General features: G+C 48.1%; 1 protein-coding gene across 3 annotated transcripts in view; it reads right to left on the minus strand.

The window, feature by feature from the left end:
• The window catches only part of SK (small conductance calcium-activated potassium channel), a 526,806-nt gene that overhangs the window by 212,467 nt on the left and 296,189 nt on the right, over nucleotides 1–18,150 (minus strand). The window contains exons 4-5 of one of the 3 annotated variants that reach the window (XM_075685399.1): nucleotides 15,703–15,756; nucleotides 10,188–10,532 (exon numbers count right to left, since the gene is read on the minus strand). In XM_075685399.1, the coding sequence (XP_075541514.1) occupies nucleotides 10,188–10,532; nucleotides 15,703–15,756 (399 nt within the window). Of the gene's footprint in view, nucleotides 1–10,187; nucleotides 10,533–15,669; nucleotides 15,757–18,150 lie in introns of all 3 variants that reach the window. The other 2 variants (XM_075685398.1, XM_075685400.1) reach the window with 2 other exon arrangements.

Here is an 18,150-nt window from a genome sequence, read left to right on the forward strand (position 1 = left end):
CCCGTCCTGTATGCTAGTCGTAAGCTGACCAGTCGTGAGCAGGCGTATAGCGCCACCGAGAAAGAGTGTGCATGTCTCGTGTGGGCCGTTCAGAAATTGTCATGCTATCTAGCCGGCTCGAGGTTTATCATTGAGACGGATCACTGCCCTCTCCAATGGCTGCAGACCATCTCTCCCAAAAATGGCCGCCTCCTGCGCTGGAGCCTCGCTTTACAACAATATTCCTTTGAGGTGCGTTACAAAAAGGGGAGTCTCAACGGTAACGCCGATGGCTTAAGTCGAAGCCCCTAACGTAGGAATCAGCCTCAAAATTGTTTGTTACTGATGTTTTTCTTCCTGAGGCAGGATTTTTTTTAACATATTGCTTTTGTTTAGTGTTTCAAAGTGATGATATGCTTTCTAGTGCAATTTTTCAATTTATGGACGCGTTCTGAGTGATGCTAGACTACTGTAAGGAACTAGGCAGTGGTATAAAAAGGGGAAAGAGCCTGGCAGGGCTTAGTGAGGGTTGTGCCGTGCTTGCTGACTGAGCGGTTGAGTTTCAGCGTAGTTCTAACGCTTGCCGGGAACGAGAACAAAAATGTGAACTCTCCCGAAGTCACTTTGCAGTGTCCCGTGCGAACCTGAACGAGAGAACGAGGCCTTCTCTGTGCGCTGCGCTCAAGAAACGTCGAGGGACGCCCGACTTCGGTTATGAGCATCATCGAGCGACATCCCTCCGGACAGCGGATGCAGTCCCCTGTCCATCGGTATCTCCTTCCCCCGGCGGGGCGGTCTGTTGCGTTTCGCCTGCGACACGCGGTTTTGCCGGCGCGACTGCGGCGGGGCGGCAGACATTTTGGCCCGTTCGTCGTCGCCGCAACGCTCCCCGCCAGGTGTTTCCAGGCGTTTCCAGGCATGTTCCGATGCCACGTGTCTTCATGTGCGTGTGTGAGTGTATGTGCCATTGTGCCCAAACCGGGCGATGCGAAAGCAGGGGTCACCCTCTCATTCCAGTCATTGTGCCCGAACCAGGCGATGCGACAGCAGGGATCACCCTCTCATTCCAGTCATTGTGCCCGACCGGCAGCGCTACGACAGTGTGCGTCACCATTAGCCCATTGTACAATCACGTGCTCGTCTATTGAGGGGTCCCTTCTTGCCCTCAACTGCGAGAGTATAAAAACAGCTGCCCCCGGACGCCAAAAGGAGGGCTCCGATTTCTTCTGTTGAGTAAAGTGCTCTCCCGTCTCTCTACTTCGGTCAACCTGACCGCCAACTCTTTGCAATGTTAAAATAAACAAGTTGTTTTGTTGTTACCAGTCGACTCATGCTTTGCCGGGACCTTCGGATGCTTGCAGTTGTACCCCAGGCCGCCAGGCCAACGCTACCCTTGGGGCTTGCGACCCAGGTACAACCACGGGCGTCAGCGCCGAGTTCCCAACAACCGATCGCGCCAGCGGTGCGATCCAAACAACCGATGCCATCGGTGGGATCCAAACACCATATAAAGCAACATGCGCTATTCGTACCGCCAGGCAAACCTCTGCAGGATTATATATATATATATATATATATATATAGTGTTCTATTGGGTTTGATTTATTCACAGAATGTACACTTTCCGTAATACTGGGCTGCGTAGGCACTGGTGTACTTGAGTGCAATGCGGACGATCAGTTAGTGCAGCAATAAAATGTGAAAGTAAACGCAATGACCAAGATACCGATAAACGAATATTGCATGCAAGAGATCGTGAATGCTAATAATAGTTACAACAACCTGCACAGCGTAACTTAGCTAGCTGTAAGAAACAAATCACAGAAGATATATGGTTTCAACAACTGACATTTGAATACATAAATATCGTGCGACAGTTAATTTGCATTGTGATGTACAAAAACATTGTATAAAAGTAAGACGTACATCATGCTGCACAATCGCGAAGTTGCTGGAAACATGTTCTTGAGAGCAAGCGTAGACTATTTAATAATGTCATGGTGCAAAAATCCACGATAAGGTAGTAAAAAAAAGTGTTGGCACACAGTGTAATCTGCTTCTTTTTCCATATTTAGTGTACATTCCGGGTACTGCAAACCTTTCAGTCTTTCGCAAGTTGAACTTGTGCTTTTTCTTTTCACGTTTCTTAAAAGCTTGGTCATCACAATGAGGTGTATACATCACATATTGAAGTAACTAGTCCACATTGAATGTACCCAAAGCTTTCCGAGTGTCTCCTTTTTCTCATTTAATCAGTCTATTCGTATGCGTCCGCTTGTGGTTGTATGCTTATCCTTAGGAGAGTCGATGGATAACGAACAAAAAGCATAAGACGATCACTCCAAGGTCTCTCTGTAGAGGGTGTAAAGACTACAGGAAAAACAAACAAAGAAGAAAACGAACAACCAAACAAACAAACAAATAAACAAACCCCCAATAAACGTGTGTACGCATTCTGTGGACTGTCTATGTAATTTGTGAAGCCAGAGCGGAGCGACTGTGTGGTATGAAATGCGAGCGCGCTATAGAAACATCGAGGAGGCAGCAACGATGCTGCTACGACTTCCCTGGAGTCAAAGTATTTACGCAAGAACGAAATAAGTGCAGAACGTCCTCAATCTAACGATGTGTCTCATATATTTTAAAAGTACCAGTATCAGTTTTTCCTGATATATAAACCGTATTATTTTACAGCACAGTTCGGTGTCAAATTTAAGGATAACGTGGTTAAAGCGATATAGATTTGCGTTTCCTGCGGTCAGGAGAGTTTTCTTTGTGAAACTCACCCTTGCGATCAGCGAGAAAGCGGCAAATTTACGAGGACACAGCTCTTCTGGAGTACCGCCTAGACCCCAGGAGGGCCATTTAAGCAAAATAAAGAAAAAAGAAGAGATAACTACGACAGACGGGTATTGCAGTTTCCTTATCAGCCACGAGACGCCATCTCCAGTACCGCAAAACAACCGGGTTATCGCAAACAAGCAATTGAGACAGCAGACAGCCAAATGAGCAGGGTATATTTTGCTAACGTGTCTGGATGCAGACGCGACAGTAACTTTAACCTCAGGAAAGCTTACCCTCAGAAAGCAAAGTTTGCATCTCCAATAAACAAAGAGATACTGTAGATAAAGCAAATGAAAAGAACACAGCCGCGCCGGCTCAGTGGCTGTGCCGTTCAGCCCGACGTCGCGGGTTCAAATCCCGAAAACGCGTGGTGGCCGCATTTCGTTGGAGACGAATAGCAAAAAAAAACGCTCGTTCACTTAGATTTAGGCGCACGTTAAAAGAAAAACAAAAGCTCCAAATGGTCAAAATTAATACCACGCACTCCATCACGCACTCCACTCTTAAAGGTCCCTTCGTGACGTACTTGAACCATGGCAATATCCGGGCTCTGAATAGCGCCCAATAAAGCCCTTTTAGTATTCCTGAGGGATATGGGCCTTCAAGTCAGTCTCTGTATACACTATTTCTGTCACTAAATTTTGGGCGCGTGTATATGTTAGTGTTTGCGAGTGCTTTTTTTTTTCTCTCTCGCACTCCATCTCTTTCATTCCCAGCCATTTGATCTGGAGCAGAATGTCAAGCCTGTTGCTAGGCCAACCTTGCTAGACAGTATGAAACTCTCTCTCTCTCTCTCTCTCTCTAAACACCGCGAATAAATTATACTCTCCTGTTGCCCTCTCCTGGTAAAAGCATATCATCTAAATGACCAATCCCACGCGAATCGCGTGCTAGGCTACTTACGCCGTAATATAGACTTTTGCACCACCTTCTGTCAGACTACTCGCGTAAATGACACTCGTCCGACCTATGCTTGAGTATGCTATGTCCATTTTTTCGATCCTCACCAGGCTAATTTAATTAGCACGTTAGAATGCTTCCACAACCGTGCCTGCAGATTTATATTCTAACTACTCCTACACCGCACTAGCGTTACCACCCTGAAATCACAACTTCATCTGCCCGCACTCACCTCTCGTCGTATACGATAGCACCGCCTCCGTCATTTTCGCAAGCTCTTTTATGGTTTAGCACCAAACAACGATTTCATTCGACCTGCGCATCGCAGATCACGCGGCAGCCATCGAAACACCACCTGTTCTCCAGGCGATAACACAACGATATATATATTTTTTTCGCACGTACTGCCCAAGACCGAAACGACCTCCCTGCCCGCATTGCTTTGATAAAAAGTCACCTCCAATTCAAGTCCGTCATCGAAGAACATTTCACCATGTAACCCATCACCGATGTACTTAAGCCCACTCTTTATGCAATGCCTCGCTTCCTCTGAAGCCCCCTTTCAGGTATAATAATACAAAAAACGAATGAATGAATGAATGAATGAATGAATGAATGAATGAATGAATGAATCAATCAATCAATCAATCAATCAATCAATCAAAAGGTAAAAATAAATCAGCGCGTGACGAAAGCGTCCCTACGCCCCTATTCCCGTTCGCGGTCTACATGTATAAGCCAGGAACCAAAGCGCTTAATGGATGCACGAGTGCCGTGCTATACATACGCGCCACATTTCACCGCCGTAAAACGCGCTTCGCATTTGTCCCAGCACAAAACCGGCGGCGACACCGCCTCAGGCACTGGGGCCATTTCCATAACAACGGGAAAGACTGATAGCCTTGCGCGGACAGAGAGGAAGGGGTCGCGGAAAGGCTCGAGACGCCTTCGGGAGGAGACATCCATAGCACAAAAGGAGGGGAGAAGTCCCCAGCTGTGGCTTCTCGATAAGCGCCTCGCCGGCAGCGCACGCCGTCGAAGCAGCAGGACCCGGCGGCTCGCCAGCTCCGCGGGCGCTATACGGAGCCCGACGCTAAGGGCACTTCGGAGGACATTACCGACAAGGCATGGCGGTCTCCGAGGCACCCCCGAAAAGTCACCCGCGAAGAGCCTGTCTCGGCTCAAAACGGTGCAGCAGGAAACCAAAGTGCTCGCGCCGAACTGTAGAATTCGCGCTGCGCAAGTAAGGCTTGACCAAGTTAAAGTGCGCCATAAAGGCGAGACGGTAGACCTGGAGGGATACGAACATAACGTTTGCTTGGGCGTTACGACCATCCTTGGCATGCCAGTTTTATTGGTCTTTCTCTTTCTTTTTTTTTTTCATCGGCATGAGTACGCAAGGAGATATTTCTACCGGAACGCAGTGGTGTAGGCAATTCCTTGTCACACAAGAAAAATGAAAAGACAACATTTCCGTCACCAGGCTACGAGCAATTGTCTCAACGCAGAACACTTCGGTAGTTGCTCTGTGTAAAAGTAATGCACGCCACTGACGTGATAGTGACTGACTGATAGTGACTAGGAAGTGATAGTGATGCGTGTCGCCTGAAAATTGCTCGCGCCGATTTCCATTTCCCTATACGCATTTTTCCTACTTCCTAACTCGCGAAATCCCTCTTCTCCTTTTTTCAAGCAGGGTAACAAACCGGAATTTTTTTTCTGGTTAACTACCCTGCCTTTCGTCTGTTTCTATGTCTCGGTGCACCACCGCTGCTACAAATTATTTCTGTGTGCTGTCAACGTGACTACCGCCTGTATAAAAATTATACTCGCACTTACTGCCATACGAATGGCAAGACCGGCGCAACAGGGCAACCTCGACGGGGATAGATGTACCTGTAGACTCAACGGCTCAGCCTTCGGGTGCATTTTAAGCTGGCCGAGACCTCTCCGATCCACGACGATTCGTGATTGTTAGAACAGGCATCAGCTAAACAGAGGCCGAATTTACAACGCTCCGCGTCAGCGCAATGGGCAAGCAGTCATAGGAGTCAGCGACACAACCTATGCTCCGGCCATTCAGAAACTACTGTTAGTCCCGTATAGCTTTCATTCATTCATTCATTCATTCATTCATTCATTCATTCATTCATTCATTCATTCATTCATTCATTCATTCATTCATACATTTATTTATTTATTTATTTATTTATTTATTTATTTATTTATTTATACGATGATATTGGAAATGTTGGCAGCCTTCTTTTGTCTGATTAATATACAGAAACGACACGAAGGAATGAGTAAGTAAAATCATGAACCATTACACTCTGAAGTTAGATGACCAGCGAAGCTGCTTAGCAGACGACACAGAGTTTGTAGCAATTGTAGCTATTGTAGCAACTTTGTAGCAATTGCTACAAAACGGGTGGATGTCTCATTTTTCCCTTTATTCATTGCTTCTCTCCACCTTGCGGGTTTCCGCAGAACTACTACGTCAAACTCTTGCCGTTGCTTCGTGTTGTCGACAAATTCGACTTCGCCCTACCATCTGCTAGCCGCCTGGTTAGCTCAGATGGTAGAGCGGCTGCCCCGGAAAGGCGGTGGTCCCGGGTTCGAGTCCCGGACCAGGACGAATTTTTCTTCAACTATGAGGCTTTTCTTTCGAGGAACCCGTATGGGTTTCCTTTGTAGCAATTGCTACAAAACGGGTGGATGTCTCATTTTCCCTTTATTCATTGCTTCTCTCCACCTTGCGGGTTTCCGCAGAACTACTACGTCAGAAAGAAGAGAAATACGCACAATTACGATCACTTAGCGAAAACGCGTTGGAACCACGGTCCGAGTTTGAACTCGGACCGTGGCCACACCCGTCACTGGCTCGAAAAGCGATTCGTGCACTAGTGCGGTACTTGATGTGCACGGGCTCAAGAGACCGTTTATAGTGTCCTTGAGTATGGTGTCCCTCCCACACGTACTCAATGGTTACTCTCTCCCTTTCTTCCTCTTTCTATTCCCTTTCCCCCACCCCCAGTGTAGGGTAGCAAACCGGACGCTGTTCCGGTTGACCTCCCTGCCTTTCCTATCCTTGTTTTCTCTCTCTCTCTCTCTCTCTGAACCAATGAGCAATCTAGAGGATGCCCTGAAATAATATGCGCAATGCGCATATAAATGTTCAGGCTTCGAGCTGTCGCTTGTTGTAATACAGGGTGTCCGAGCTAGCGTTAGCCAAGCTGTTCAAGGGAAAACACATTTAAAAAATAAAGCACAGTGCAAGATTACAATTACACAACCTAACGCGTTCGGCCGCCGCAGCTCTTACGACCAAACACCGTAGGTTTTATAATTGTACCTTACACCTTGTCTTTCTAAACTTTCTTTTTCGTTCAACAGCTCGGCTAACGTTATCTGGGACACACGGAATACACCGAGCCGCCTTGTGGAAGCTTCAGCGTTGGCACCAGCCAGTCACGAGCAGCGCTCCCAGTGACGTTATTGCGAGAAGAGTTTATCCCCGCCGGATGCCTGCCTGCGCACCTCACAGACTGACGCACTCCGCCATGCCAAAGGCACTGGCGTATCGCGAACGGAATATCTTACGCGTCACCGTGAATTCCAAGCTCCTTATTGAGTATACGACAGCGCCCCGGCTCGGGCTAGCACTGCACGGCAGTTGTTGAGCCTCCGCCGGCGCGGTACAGGAACCGCTAAATGATGCGCGTTTTTAGTGAGACAGATTACAGTCGCCGCGCAACTTAACATCCTCCTCCCTCGTGTCTTTCTCTCTCTTCCGTCGCGTTTCCATCTCCAGCCGCGGTTTACAGGGCGGCCGCGCTTCGGCGCCTCAGGCGAGCTTATTGCCATCCTCGTTGCACGCGTCGCGAAGAGCAGCCGGCGCTCCGCGTAGAGCAAAACGTGCCTCTGTGTCGCAGCACGTCCCAGTGCGCCGAGCACCAGCAAGCGGCGTCGCGCGGCCATGTTCAGGCGCCACCGCGCAGGGGATATGGGCCGATGGTTATGAGCGACGACTGCCCTCACATTCGCGCGCACGCTTAGTCAAGGTTACCGCGTTCGATGACCCGTCGTCCCGCCACGGTCTCGCCAGCGGCTTACTAGACGGAGACTCGGACACGAGGGATTCTCTTACAGCGAGGGCGGATATGGGAGTGTAAGCCAATCTCACGCAGTTAGGTTCCGACGCAAGCGGTTAGCGGGTATTAGGATGTATGCGACGGAAGCGGTCTGTCCCTAGTGGGGAACTAGAAAAATGAGATACGGTAGCGACAGTGAGCCCGGGGCTGCGAAAGGTTTCAGAGAGGAGGCTGTTGAACCTGTCCGTTGTTATTATGGCGTCGCGCAGACTTCCGCCGTTATGCGTGTCACTTTCTTCAGTATACGGCGTTCCAGACACTCATGTCTTGGTCAACAACCTTTCTTGCCACAAGGCACTGTGATACACGTATATGCCGTCACGTACACGACGTGACCTAGCCTTGCTTCGCGCTCCGGTGGCTGCAACAGATGTTTCATTGTTTTCAGCTCATCCTGTTTAGCATTCAACTAATGAGGAGAGTCAAGGCTGCGTTGCTCTCAAAGGGTTTGACAGGCAAGGAGAGCATCTTCATTACTACAAAAAAGTAGTAGTAGTAGTAGTAGTAGTAGTCGAAGAAGAAGCTGAAGAAGAAGCAGAAGAAGAAAGCCTATTTTACGTATGGGTTCGCGGTCTCTCTCTCTCTCTATGCTTGTTTGCTTGAATTTGCATATCTTGCACCTTAAGTAGCATAATAGATAGGCAACGTAAGTTTGTTTCAGGAACGCCTCAGGTCAGTGTTTCATAGTCCCCTATGCATATCAGAATTGCAAGACTCTTGAACCACTTGTCCTTCGCTCGAAATTTATTCGTGTGAGCTAATAGGGGCCAGGCAGCCCGGGGCCTCTGCCGCATGCATGCTACGCAACTCATCAATTTCTTATCGAGAGGACTGTCACGATAGCAGTAAACCGAAAGTCGACTTCTCATACCTCCTCGCTGACTAAAGTAAGACCGAGGTCCTTCTACACCATGTGGTACCACTGAACGCATAAAAGTAACCCTACCGTCTATATTGTGGTCAGAAAGCTCCTACAGGACTGGTAAAGTAGCGGCACCTTTATGACGTTGGCTTTGCGCACGAGACGCACTGCTTTCTTCCCACGCGCGCAGCCACGGAACGCTACCAGGAAGTTTCCGTAAACGTAAATGTAAAGCAGAAACTCGTGTGCAGAAACAAAGGTTTCATACGACGATACCAGTTAGCGCCACAGAATGTGATGACATTGTCGCGAAGACAAGGTAACGCGGCCTTCTTTGCTGTCTTTCGGGGAATTTTGTGGGGTCCTTGACGCGGGGCAAACCTTTGTACCTCGACGGCGCCGCGGACAGTGCTGCCGCGCGGCCGCCGCCCCCGCCGCACCTGACGTCACACCTGCACATGTCGCGTCGTCTTCTCACGCTCGGCTGTCAAAGGCCAATTAGTTATGGTCAGAGCGCTTTTGTGTAAGGAGTGTTGACGCGACCATTTCTTGACCCCTTGAACTCTGCCGCTTATTGGATGATGTCGGCTTGCCTGATTGGTCGGAGTAACGAAGTAGCCCATTGGTGGAGAAAAGTGTCTCTTGGATGCTGCGGAAACTTATTTAAGGAATAGTTTGGGGTAATTTTGAGTGAGCAAGTAGACCGCAGCAGACGGCGCATCTTCACCAGGGGAGACCAGGCCGGTCAGGCAGGCCGACGACGACGGGTATGACATCGTTTTGCTTGTAGATATTTTGTACAGTTTAAACTTAAGGTAAATACCAAGAGAATAAATCTAGTTGTTCAAATGCTACTCTCGTCGTCGTACCTGCGGATTTGGACTTACCCCTGCCAGAGCTCATCCCCATTCATCTTCCGTCTCCCTGGTGAGTTGATGCGTCTGATATCTCACGGCTGCGTCACTTCGCTACAACATACACAATTTCGTTCAAAAGAACTTGAAACACCGCGTTCATATATAACAAATAAATACCTGTAAGCTCTGTTAGAAGGGTGCGCTCCAGTGTCTGGCAAGTAGTTTTTTGACGGAAAAACCCCTCACTACTTCTTATGTTATCGTACCATAAGTGATCCCCCCTCACAGAAGGCCGCATGGAACGCAGGCGTTAAATATGAACATGTCTTACAGGGAGACCGGGCGCTGTCGGCTGCTCAGACATGCATTCACAAGCATCCCCAGTACGGAGCGGCCACTTCACACAAGGGGTACCTAAAAGCAGACACACACCAGCTCTACGTCTCTTGTCTGTCGGCGCTTAGTTCTGAAAACGATTGCAGACCAGCTTGCCTAGTTTCGCTTTTCCCACGCGTACACAAGGTTCCATCAAACGACACTCGCGCAGACAAAAAAATAAATAAATAAAGGAAGGCCGACGTGAAGGGCACTGACCTTTTCGTAGACGTGCGCAGCGGACAGCTCGTTCTCGACGACCATCATTATGATTCCGAAGAGGGCCATGACCAGGGCGTAGTCGCTGATGCGCTTGCGCTTCTCGAAGAGCGCCTTGCGCCGGCCCAGCCGGTAGCCCACCGAAGGCTTGTGGAAGCGGCCCCCAGGGCCGAAACCCCCGCCTCCCGAGGCTCCCCCCGGCGCACCGCTGCCGGACAGCGAGCCCGAGGCGCCCTTGAGGAAGCGCCGCAAGTCGCCGTCGCCCCCGCCGCCGACCCCGGCGTCCGTGTGCACGCCCACGAGGGCTATACCCGCGCCGTCGCTCTCGGTCGAGTGCTGCTGCGCCTGCTCGTCGACGACGAAGGCGGGCGAGGAGGAGGGGGCACGGGGGAGAGAGAGAGAGAGAGAGGCACACGGCCAGGGTCAGGCATCGGTAACGTGAATAGCCAGCCACCCCCGTTTAATTAACAGCCAGCAGGGTCAGCAGACTATGGGCAACACAAAGAGGTGATGGGGTGCAGGACAAACACTTCGGGAAACAAGCAATGGTGAGCACGGAGCTAGGGGAGACGCAAACGCAGAAAGGGTTAAGTTTCGGCCAAATAACGACACTGATGTCGCTGCGGACCGCACGGCATATATACATTTCACGTGAAGGGAATATGCAACGCGCACAGTTAAAGCACCTAAGTAGTCGCCTTTGAAGAAAGCATCTCGTGCAATTCGTCCACTTAAAAGCACTGACGACCGGCTTAAAAGGACTGACGATTACATTGATCGAATGAATGAATGAAACATGCTCCGGCACGACACTATAGCGTTGTCAAAAACGACACCATGAGGTTTGTCACAGCGCGCAGTTCGTTGCATTTGGCAGTTGTTTCCGAAAGCGAGGGAAATTACAGCGGCGTTGGGCTCAAGACACATACACTGTGATGGACACACGTTGCACTGGATCCCCGTTGGGAGATTTCCACTCTCTCCCCCTCTCTCTCTTTCTTCTGTCACACATGATCATTGAAATCAATCAATCAATCAATCAATCAATCAATCAATCAATCAATCAATCAATCAATCAATCAACCAACCAATCAATCAATCGATCAAATAACTTTCTTCAGTCACTCCTTTTTTTACCTCGTGTCACACAAGCGATAAGCTTACGAAACGTGTATACTATGACAAGTTCCAATTTGCAAAAGGAAATGTGAGGAAAGAATACTTGTACACAGTCATTCCCACACCGATTCATGCGAGCGACCCAGCACAAGTTTTCTTTGAACCATTCTCAAACAACTGTTATCCAGCGCCAGTGCAAGGTAAAGAAGCACACCTGCACTAACTGATTTAATATGTAGGGATCTAGCTGAAGTATAGTAGGACTTGTCGCGGACAGCTGTGATAGTCGTGTGATGCGCTCTCTTAAGGACATCATTTACTGGAATAAAAATTCATAGCAGAAAAATTTAAGGGCACTTCACCGCTTATCAAAGCGAACTGATGCCTCAACTATTTCGTACTTAGATGTGTTTATAAACGTAGGTTAGGAAATTTGTCCCCTTAATTAGGGACGTTTACAAAGTCCTCTCAAGGTTTTTAATGTCTTTCGAGTGTAAGTGGCACAATATGAAAAAAGGACGCAACACGATTATCCCTGGTATAACTAACTTTGCGCCAGACTCTTCGCTGAAGCCGTATACGTATGTACCGGAACCGTCTCCGTCATAAAGGGGCCTTAGTCTCAGCTGTTTTCCTCGCCTGACCCATCCGAGCATACAAGAAAGCAACACGTACGGTTGCTTGTTTCTTTTTCTCACCTTTTCTCATCAGTTCCTCACGAAAATATAATGAAATATGCTTGATTGCAGAACCACAGGTATGAGGCACTTCTTTTCTTTAGTTAGCAGAGCTTTTTAAAATCCCTCATGGAATGTAGCACATTTCTACTTATTGAGCAGGATTACTCTCCCTCAGAGGTGGAGATTACTTGTAGGATAAATTAAAGTAAATATGTCACTCATTAACAAAACTTAGCTAGTTACCTCTTAAACTAATTACGGCACATACTGCAATTTACTAATTGTAGCCCAGAACTTCAAAAGTTACATCCACTTGGATATAGTTATAAGGATGATACCAGTATCGAAATATCCGTTCCCAAAATTTAAGACGAAATTCGTTAACGGTCCAGTAATTTACAAGCTTCAATGCATAAAATGGCTTTTTGCACTGAAAAGCATAAGGCATGCATAAAAAGTATAGGGACTTCGTGGTCTATCTGAGGCAGTACTTGTACATGAATTAAGTATTAAGATGAACCAAATCAAGTCGGTTACGTACAGGTTGAAAATGCCGAGAAAGCCTTTCAGGCGCTCCTGACTTACTGCACCTAATTCTATCCCTGGCCCGTCACTCGCCCACACATGGAAAGAGTACCGACGCATAAGGCGCTGATTCAGGCCGCTGTGAGCTGGTTGTTAGTGAATCTTTGTATTCTACCTACAAAAACACAAAAACACACATTTATGTGCCGGCGTGTTCTCTGCTTTTGTGCAATGATAGGCAACATAAAGCAAAACGTTTTCCGAGCATCTAAACGCACTAGCCGCAAAAACCAGAGCGCCACTTTCGGAACGTTGTTTCTAACGAGCGTGAACGGAAGAGAGACGCAGCAAGTTTCTTTAACTAATTAGTTTGAGGATGTCACTCGCTGCTCATTAGCGTTTCTTCGGCAGAAAGCGATTGCCGATGCACGTACACGTCTTCCTACTGCATCGGTGCTGACCACAGGTAACCCTGTAACGAAGGCGCATGTTTCGGGTAACCAGAACTAACTTTATTTGGAGCCTTTGCTTTCTTACTAGAGCTTAGTAGTAACAGTCCTCCAATAGTCTGCAGTTCAGATATAACGTCCTTTACTTGGGTATTAACTTAGTTGGCCCAAAGCTGCTGTTCAAGACATAGCACAATTTCATTGCGAATTAATTTCGTAGCTAGAAATTTACGTACATCTCGCGCTATCCACCCTAGTCTGAGAGGCCGTTCATTTTCGTTTCTCTGGCGTTCATGAAAAAAAAAACATCATAGAAGCGGACATACAAGAAGCTCGAGGCTTTTGGCAAAACCAGATTCGCAACCAAGCTTTGAATAGTGGCTAATTGCCAAGGTACAGGCTGATACGCACGTGAAGAGGCTCCCGTCGCGTAACTTGGGAAATATTTGGATCGAAACGCGGTCCTGTAGGATGCGGATAGAAGCATCCAGTGACTTTCTATTTCGTTGTCGTCGTTTTTCTGCAGCGGCTCTCACCTAATAAAGCGCTTTGAGGAAGAGGGTGGGGGTTGTGGGGGGCGGGGGCGGTATGGGAGGCTTCTCGGAGCTAAGCAAGAGCGGTAGAGATGTCGACTAGAGCATCGGTTCGAATAGCGAATCTCTTTTTCTTTTTTCTAGTTTCTCAGTAAAGCGAGATGTACAGGATGTCTCAACTAGCTTTAGCCAGAGTTTAAATATATGCGAATGACACGTAGCTGGGCAGAACCTAGCTAATGTTATTTGCCGTCGCTTGGACACACTCAAGTTGTTTTCATTCCGCCTAATTAGATCATTAGTCCTAATTATTTAATCAACTTCTCAAATATTATAATTAGATGAAAAGTGTCCATGACAAAATTACAGTGCTAGAAAAAACTGTTTTTCCGAGAGTGAAAGAATCCCGCAAACGCACGCACAATTAACACGCGACTGGCCACTCGAGGCCCTTTGCACGCATTCGGGGCTTCTTTCACGCTCAGAAAAACACTTTCATGTAGCATGTGTTGAGCAACAGAAAGCTGTATCGGGTGTTTTTCGTGTCACTCCAGAATTTTGTCATTGACATTTTTCATCTAAATATAATATTTGAGAAGTTGAATAATTTAGTAAGACTAATTATCTAATTAGGCGGAATCAAAACAAACTGAGTGTCTCCAAGCGACGGCAAACAAGATTGCCTTGGTTCTGTCCAGCTACGTGGAGTTCGCATATTTTTAAACTCTGCCTGAAGTTAGCTGGAACACCGTCTATAAAAATTGTGTAGAGTCTGATTGGTAGAAAATTAGGCCTATTTACGTTGTGGCTTTACGTTATACCGGCTTATGCCGTTCACAACAGAGGTGCGTGCGTGTGCGTGTGTGCGTGTGCGTGTACGTGCGTGTGTGTGTGTGTGTGTGTGTGTGTGTGTGTGTGTGTGTGTGTGTGTGTGTGTGTGTGTGTGTGTGTGTGTGTGTGTGTGTGTGTGTGTGTGTGTGTGTGTGTGTGTGTGTGTGTGTGTGTGTGTGTGTGTGTGTGTGTGTGTGTGTGTGTGTGTGTTTGCGCGCGCGTGTGTGTGTGATAAAAATTGAATCGATAACGCCGAAAACAATCCGTTCCAGCTTCGAAAGGTTCGAATATTAGCACGCATATATCGAGGAGAAGTTTTAATTTTGTCGCAGCCTGCAAGCGTGTGACGAGGAAGGCGACTCGCCTTATTCAAACGTGCTGCCAGTTCATCAAGAGGTTGCTTGATTATTATAGCGTGCACAAGAGGCCAGGCGAACTATCTGCGGACGACCGCACTTTAGACCAGCTGCTGTGCGCAGCGCGCGCATGCCACTTGAGCACGCTATACCAAAGCTAATTCTGAAACGCCACGCGCAGGCTCTTCAGCGGTGCATTTTTTTTAGGTCGATGGATGCTCGTGTAGTTATCGCCGGCATACCACAACTGCAAGCCGAGCCACGCAGTAGTTTAATGTGCGGAACGCTGGAAATCCTCCCCGGGCAGCTGTATACGTGAGAGATTATCGCAGCGTCGGTCAGCGTGAATGCCGGGTATACGATTGCATGTACCCTCTTTGTCACCTGCTTTCGTGCGAAAGATGGACTCGACTGCGCGTACGTGTAGGTTGCCCGCCGATCGTTAGTAATCACTGCACAGCAGAGTAATCCTCCCGAAGTGTTATCCTAAGCGGAAAGCTGTCATGCAATGCCAGTGCTGTAAGCCATGCCATGCACAGTGAAATCCAATGTTTTACGGGAACGCTTTGCCGCAAAGCCCACCAAGCACGCCGTGTATAGACGAGAACAGGTGCCCATAAAGAATGGAGCAGCGTTGTTGAAGCCCCCAAAAGAATATCGCTAAACAACGTAAGGAACGCGCCAAAGAAACGAGCGGCTAATAAATCGCGAGTGTTGAGCCGCGACACTATGATAGCGCATTATCGGGCCACTTGAGCTTGGCATTCATAAATCTCGCACCTGCAGCGTCAATTGCAGGAACACGTGGGTCCTTGATTGTCGAAGCGAGGACACAGCAGCAAGGAAAATTTGCAAGGATTGCTATAGAGATACTTTGAGTAAGGAATAAATAAAAATAAAAAGCAAGATGCTGTATTCTCGACGCGCTTATTTACATACCGTACGCTGTAGTCACACGAGGAGTAGTAGTATTGTTATGTTCCACTCACATGCTCCCTAAATTCAGATGAAAGATTGCTCACTTGGTTGCAGTCAGTGAAAAGCTGCCCAGCACTCTGGTTTGCGTTGGGATATTCCTGCAACGACGCGATTGGCACACAGTGTTACCGCCGAAATGCTCGCACCATTTCTCTATTTATTCCGCGAAGCCGTCTTCATTCACTGTAAGCTTTCATTGCTCTTCGAGATTTCGAGTATTCTTACGACGATTCGACTGAGGTAAATACTAACGAGGGACACTTAGTCATAGCCAGCGCCAAGTCAATATGGGCTACTATTGCAGCTACTACAACACACAAAGCTAACAAGAGCATTTTAAGATAAAGGAATACAGAAAAAAAAAAACAGAAAGCTCATATGCACGAGCGTTACTCACACAGCAAGCACCAACTGTTCTTTCTCCCAAGTTATCCTCAACCTTACATTACGTGGCGCTGTCGGTAACTTACAGTTACACTGCGTCCCCACTCACGACCCAACCTCCTCTCCTGTCCCTCTGGTGGTTTCTTTAGACATGGTCACGGAGATATAAGGTTTTGTAATCTTACACAACCAATACATACACACGAGAATAAAACAAAACGATCACAAAGGCTTCAATCAAAGCACCACAACCGCCATCCCGCGTTTGCTCTTATGTACACAGTGTCTTAAGGAAATCTCACAATGAACTCAGGAGTTGCACCGAACAACTGTTCCGTTACCCCATTTTCGGTCACATCGTTTCCGTTGGAAGAGAATTAGGCCCTTCACAGAGGCTCCCGCGTCCAGATAACTTTTTTCGAGGAGCGCCTTCGTTGCGTTAATCAGGCTGTCTACGACATATAAGCTATCACAAGGCACGTTTCGCATCGCAAGGATCAGCATCAGGCTCACCATAATTATCCGACGCGCTGCGCACGGCTCCTCTACATGCCTTGAAAAACGAACCCTCAACAGCGTACAGTTGCTAACATACAAACACGCACACAGAGAACTGCGAAACAACACCGCTACTCAAGCGGTTCCCGCGTGTCTGTGCAGAGCGACTACTCAGTCGTCCGGCGCGCCCACGAACACGCGGCGGAGAAGAAAAGGAGCGTGAAGGAGAGCAAAGGGTTGAGCTGATCGTCGTGTCACGTCTCGCGCGCGCTAGCGCGCGAGCGCTGACTTGTCACTGGCTCGGCGTTGTGTATCGCCGCCGGAACGAACGCCGACAGCGCATGTCCCGTTCCGAGCGAAGGAACGCGCGGAAAAACAAACCTGTCACGGCCGCCCCTACATTGCTCGGAATGAGGCGCATATGGCAATTCCACATAACAGCCCAACAGTCATGGACGAGCCAAACGTGAAGCTCATATGCGGAAGCAATGGCAAAGAGAGAGAGAGAGACCTTACGGTGCGTCTCAGGGCTCCTCATAAAACAGCTCGACTTATGAAAACCCAAGGCAAGAACTGACTCGCCATCCCGGACCTGCGAAAGTGCATGCTCAGCGAAGCTGTTGAATACCACCACTACAACTGCTGAGGAGGGGTCGGCAATGCTTTATTGCTTTAGAGTAATGGTAGTGACAATCGCTTTCTGGTCGCTGTTTTTCACCGTGATCGGTTCCAAGACCCATTTCGCTACATTCGTGGCCAAGACCAAATTTAAACATGATCTCTACCACGTGGTTGATTGATTGGGAGTCCTAACTATGCGTTGCCTACCCTCAACGGTGCTGCAACAACAATGAAATCAGTTGCTAAGCTCGTTATTTTATAGGTGAAAGGCTAGTGACATCAACCCCCACGTCGCAAGCTGCCATAGCCACGGCAGCTGCGCAACAGTAATCTTTACCGGGAAACGTATGCGGGGAGCGCTGCGTGCTTCGCATTGTTAGAAGGAGCACCTTATCACAAATTATGTGCTTTGGATGCTTGTTTGTCCTTGTTCTTTATTTAAACGAAGGCTGTGCTGGTATGTTGCACGCGTGATACTAAAAAAAATGTGTTCACGTCTCACTTCAATCGCTGAAGTTATTTTTTCTTCCCCATGAGGACGACCCCTCAAAGTTTCCCGACCAACTAGAGGCTAACAGCTTCACTGTAAAAGAAGACATCTCTCGCTATGAATGATGTACTATCGGCGTCAAATGAGACGGGAACAGCGGAGCGAATATCCCAAGGTGTAGCGTGAGCCGTCCTGTCAACGCCATTGACAGGCGCGCACATATGGTTTGACCGCACTGCGCGATGATGCTCCGCCTTTTCGTTCCTGTTCCGGATCTCGGTTACGTCAAAGCGAGAGAAGAAAAAATCGAAGAAAACAGACGCTAAAATACTACTGTATAGCGAAACCGTATGTGCTGTCGGCGTCAAATCAAACGCGAGCAGCGGCGCGCGGGGTGGCCTTTGCGCAGTCATCACTACTACACCGTCATCTTTTCTCGCTTTCGATTGAAAGAGCACCAGAATATAATTGAAAACATCCCAGTATAGGGGGAGCGTCA

The sequence above is a fragment of the Dermacentor variabilis genome, chromosome 3 (assembly GCF_050947875.1).
Source record: "Dermacentor variabilis isolate Ectoservices chromosome 3, ASM5094787v1, whole genome shotgun sequence".
Lineage (NCBI taxonomy): Eukaryota > Metazoa > Arthropoda > Arachnida > Ixodida > Ixodidae > Dermacentor > Dermacentor variabilis.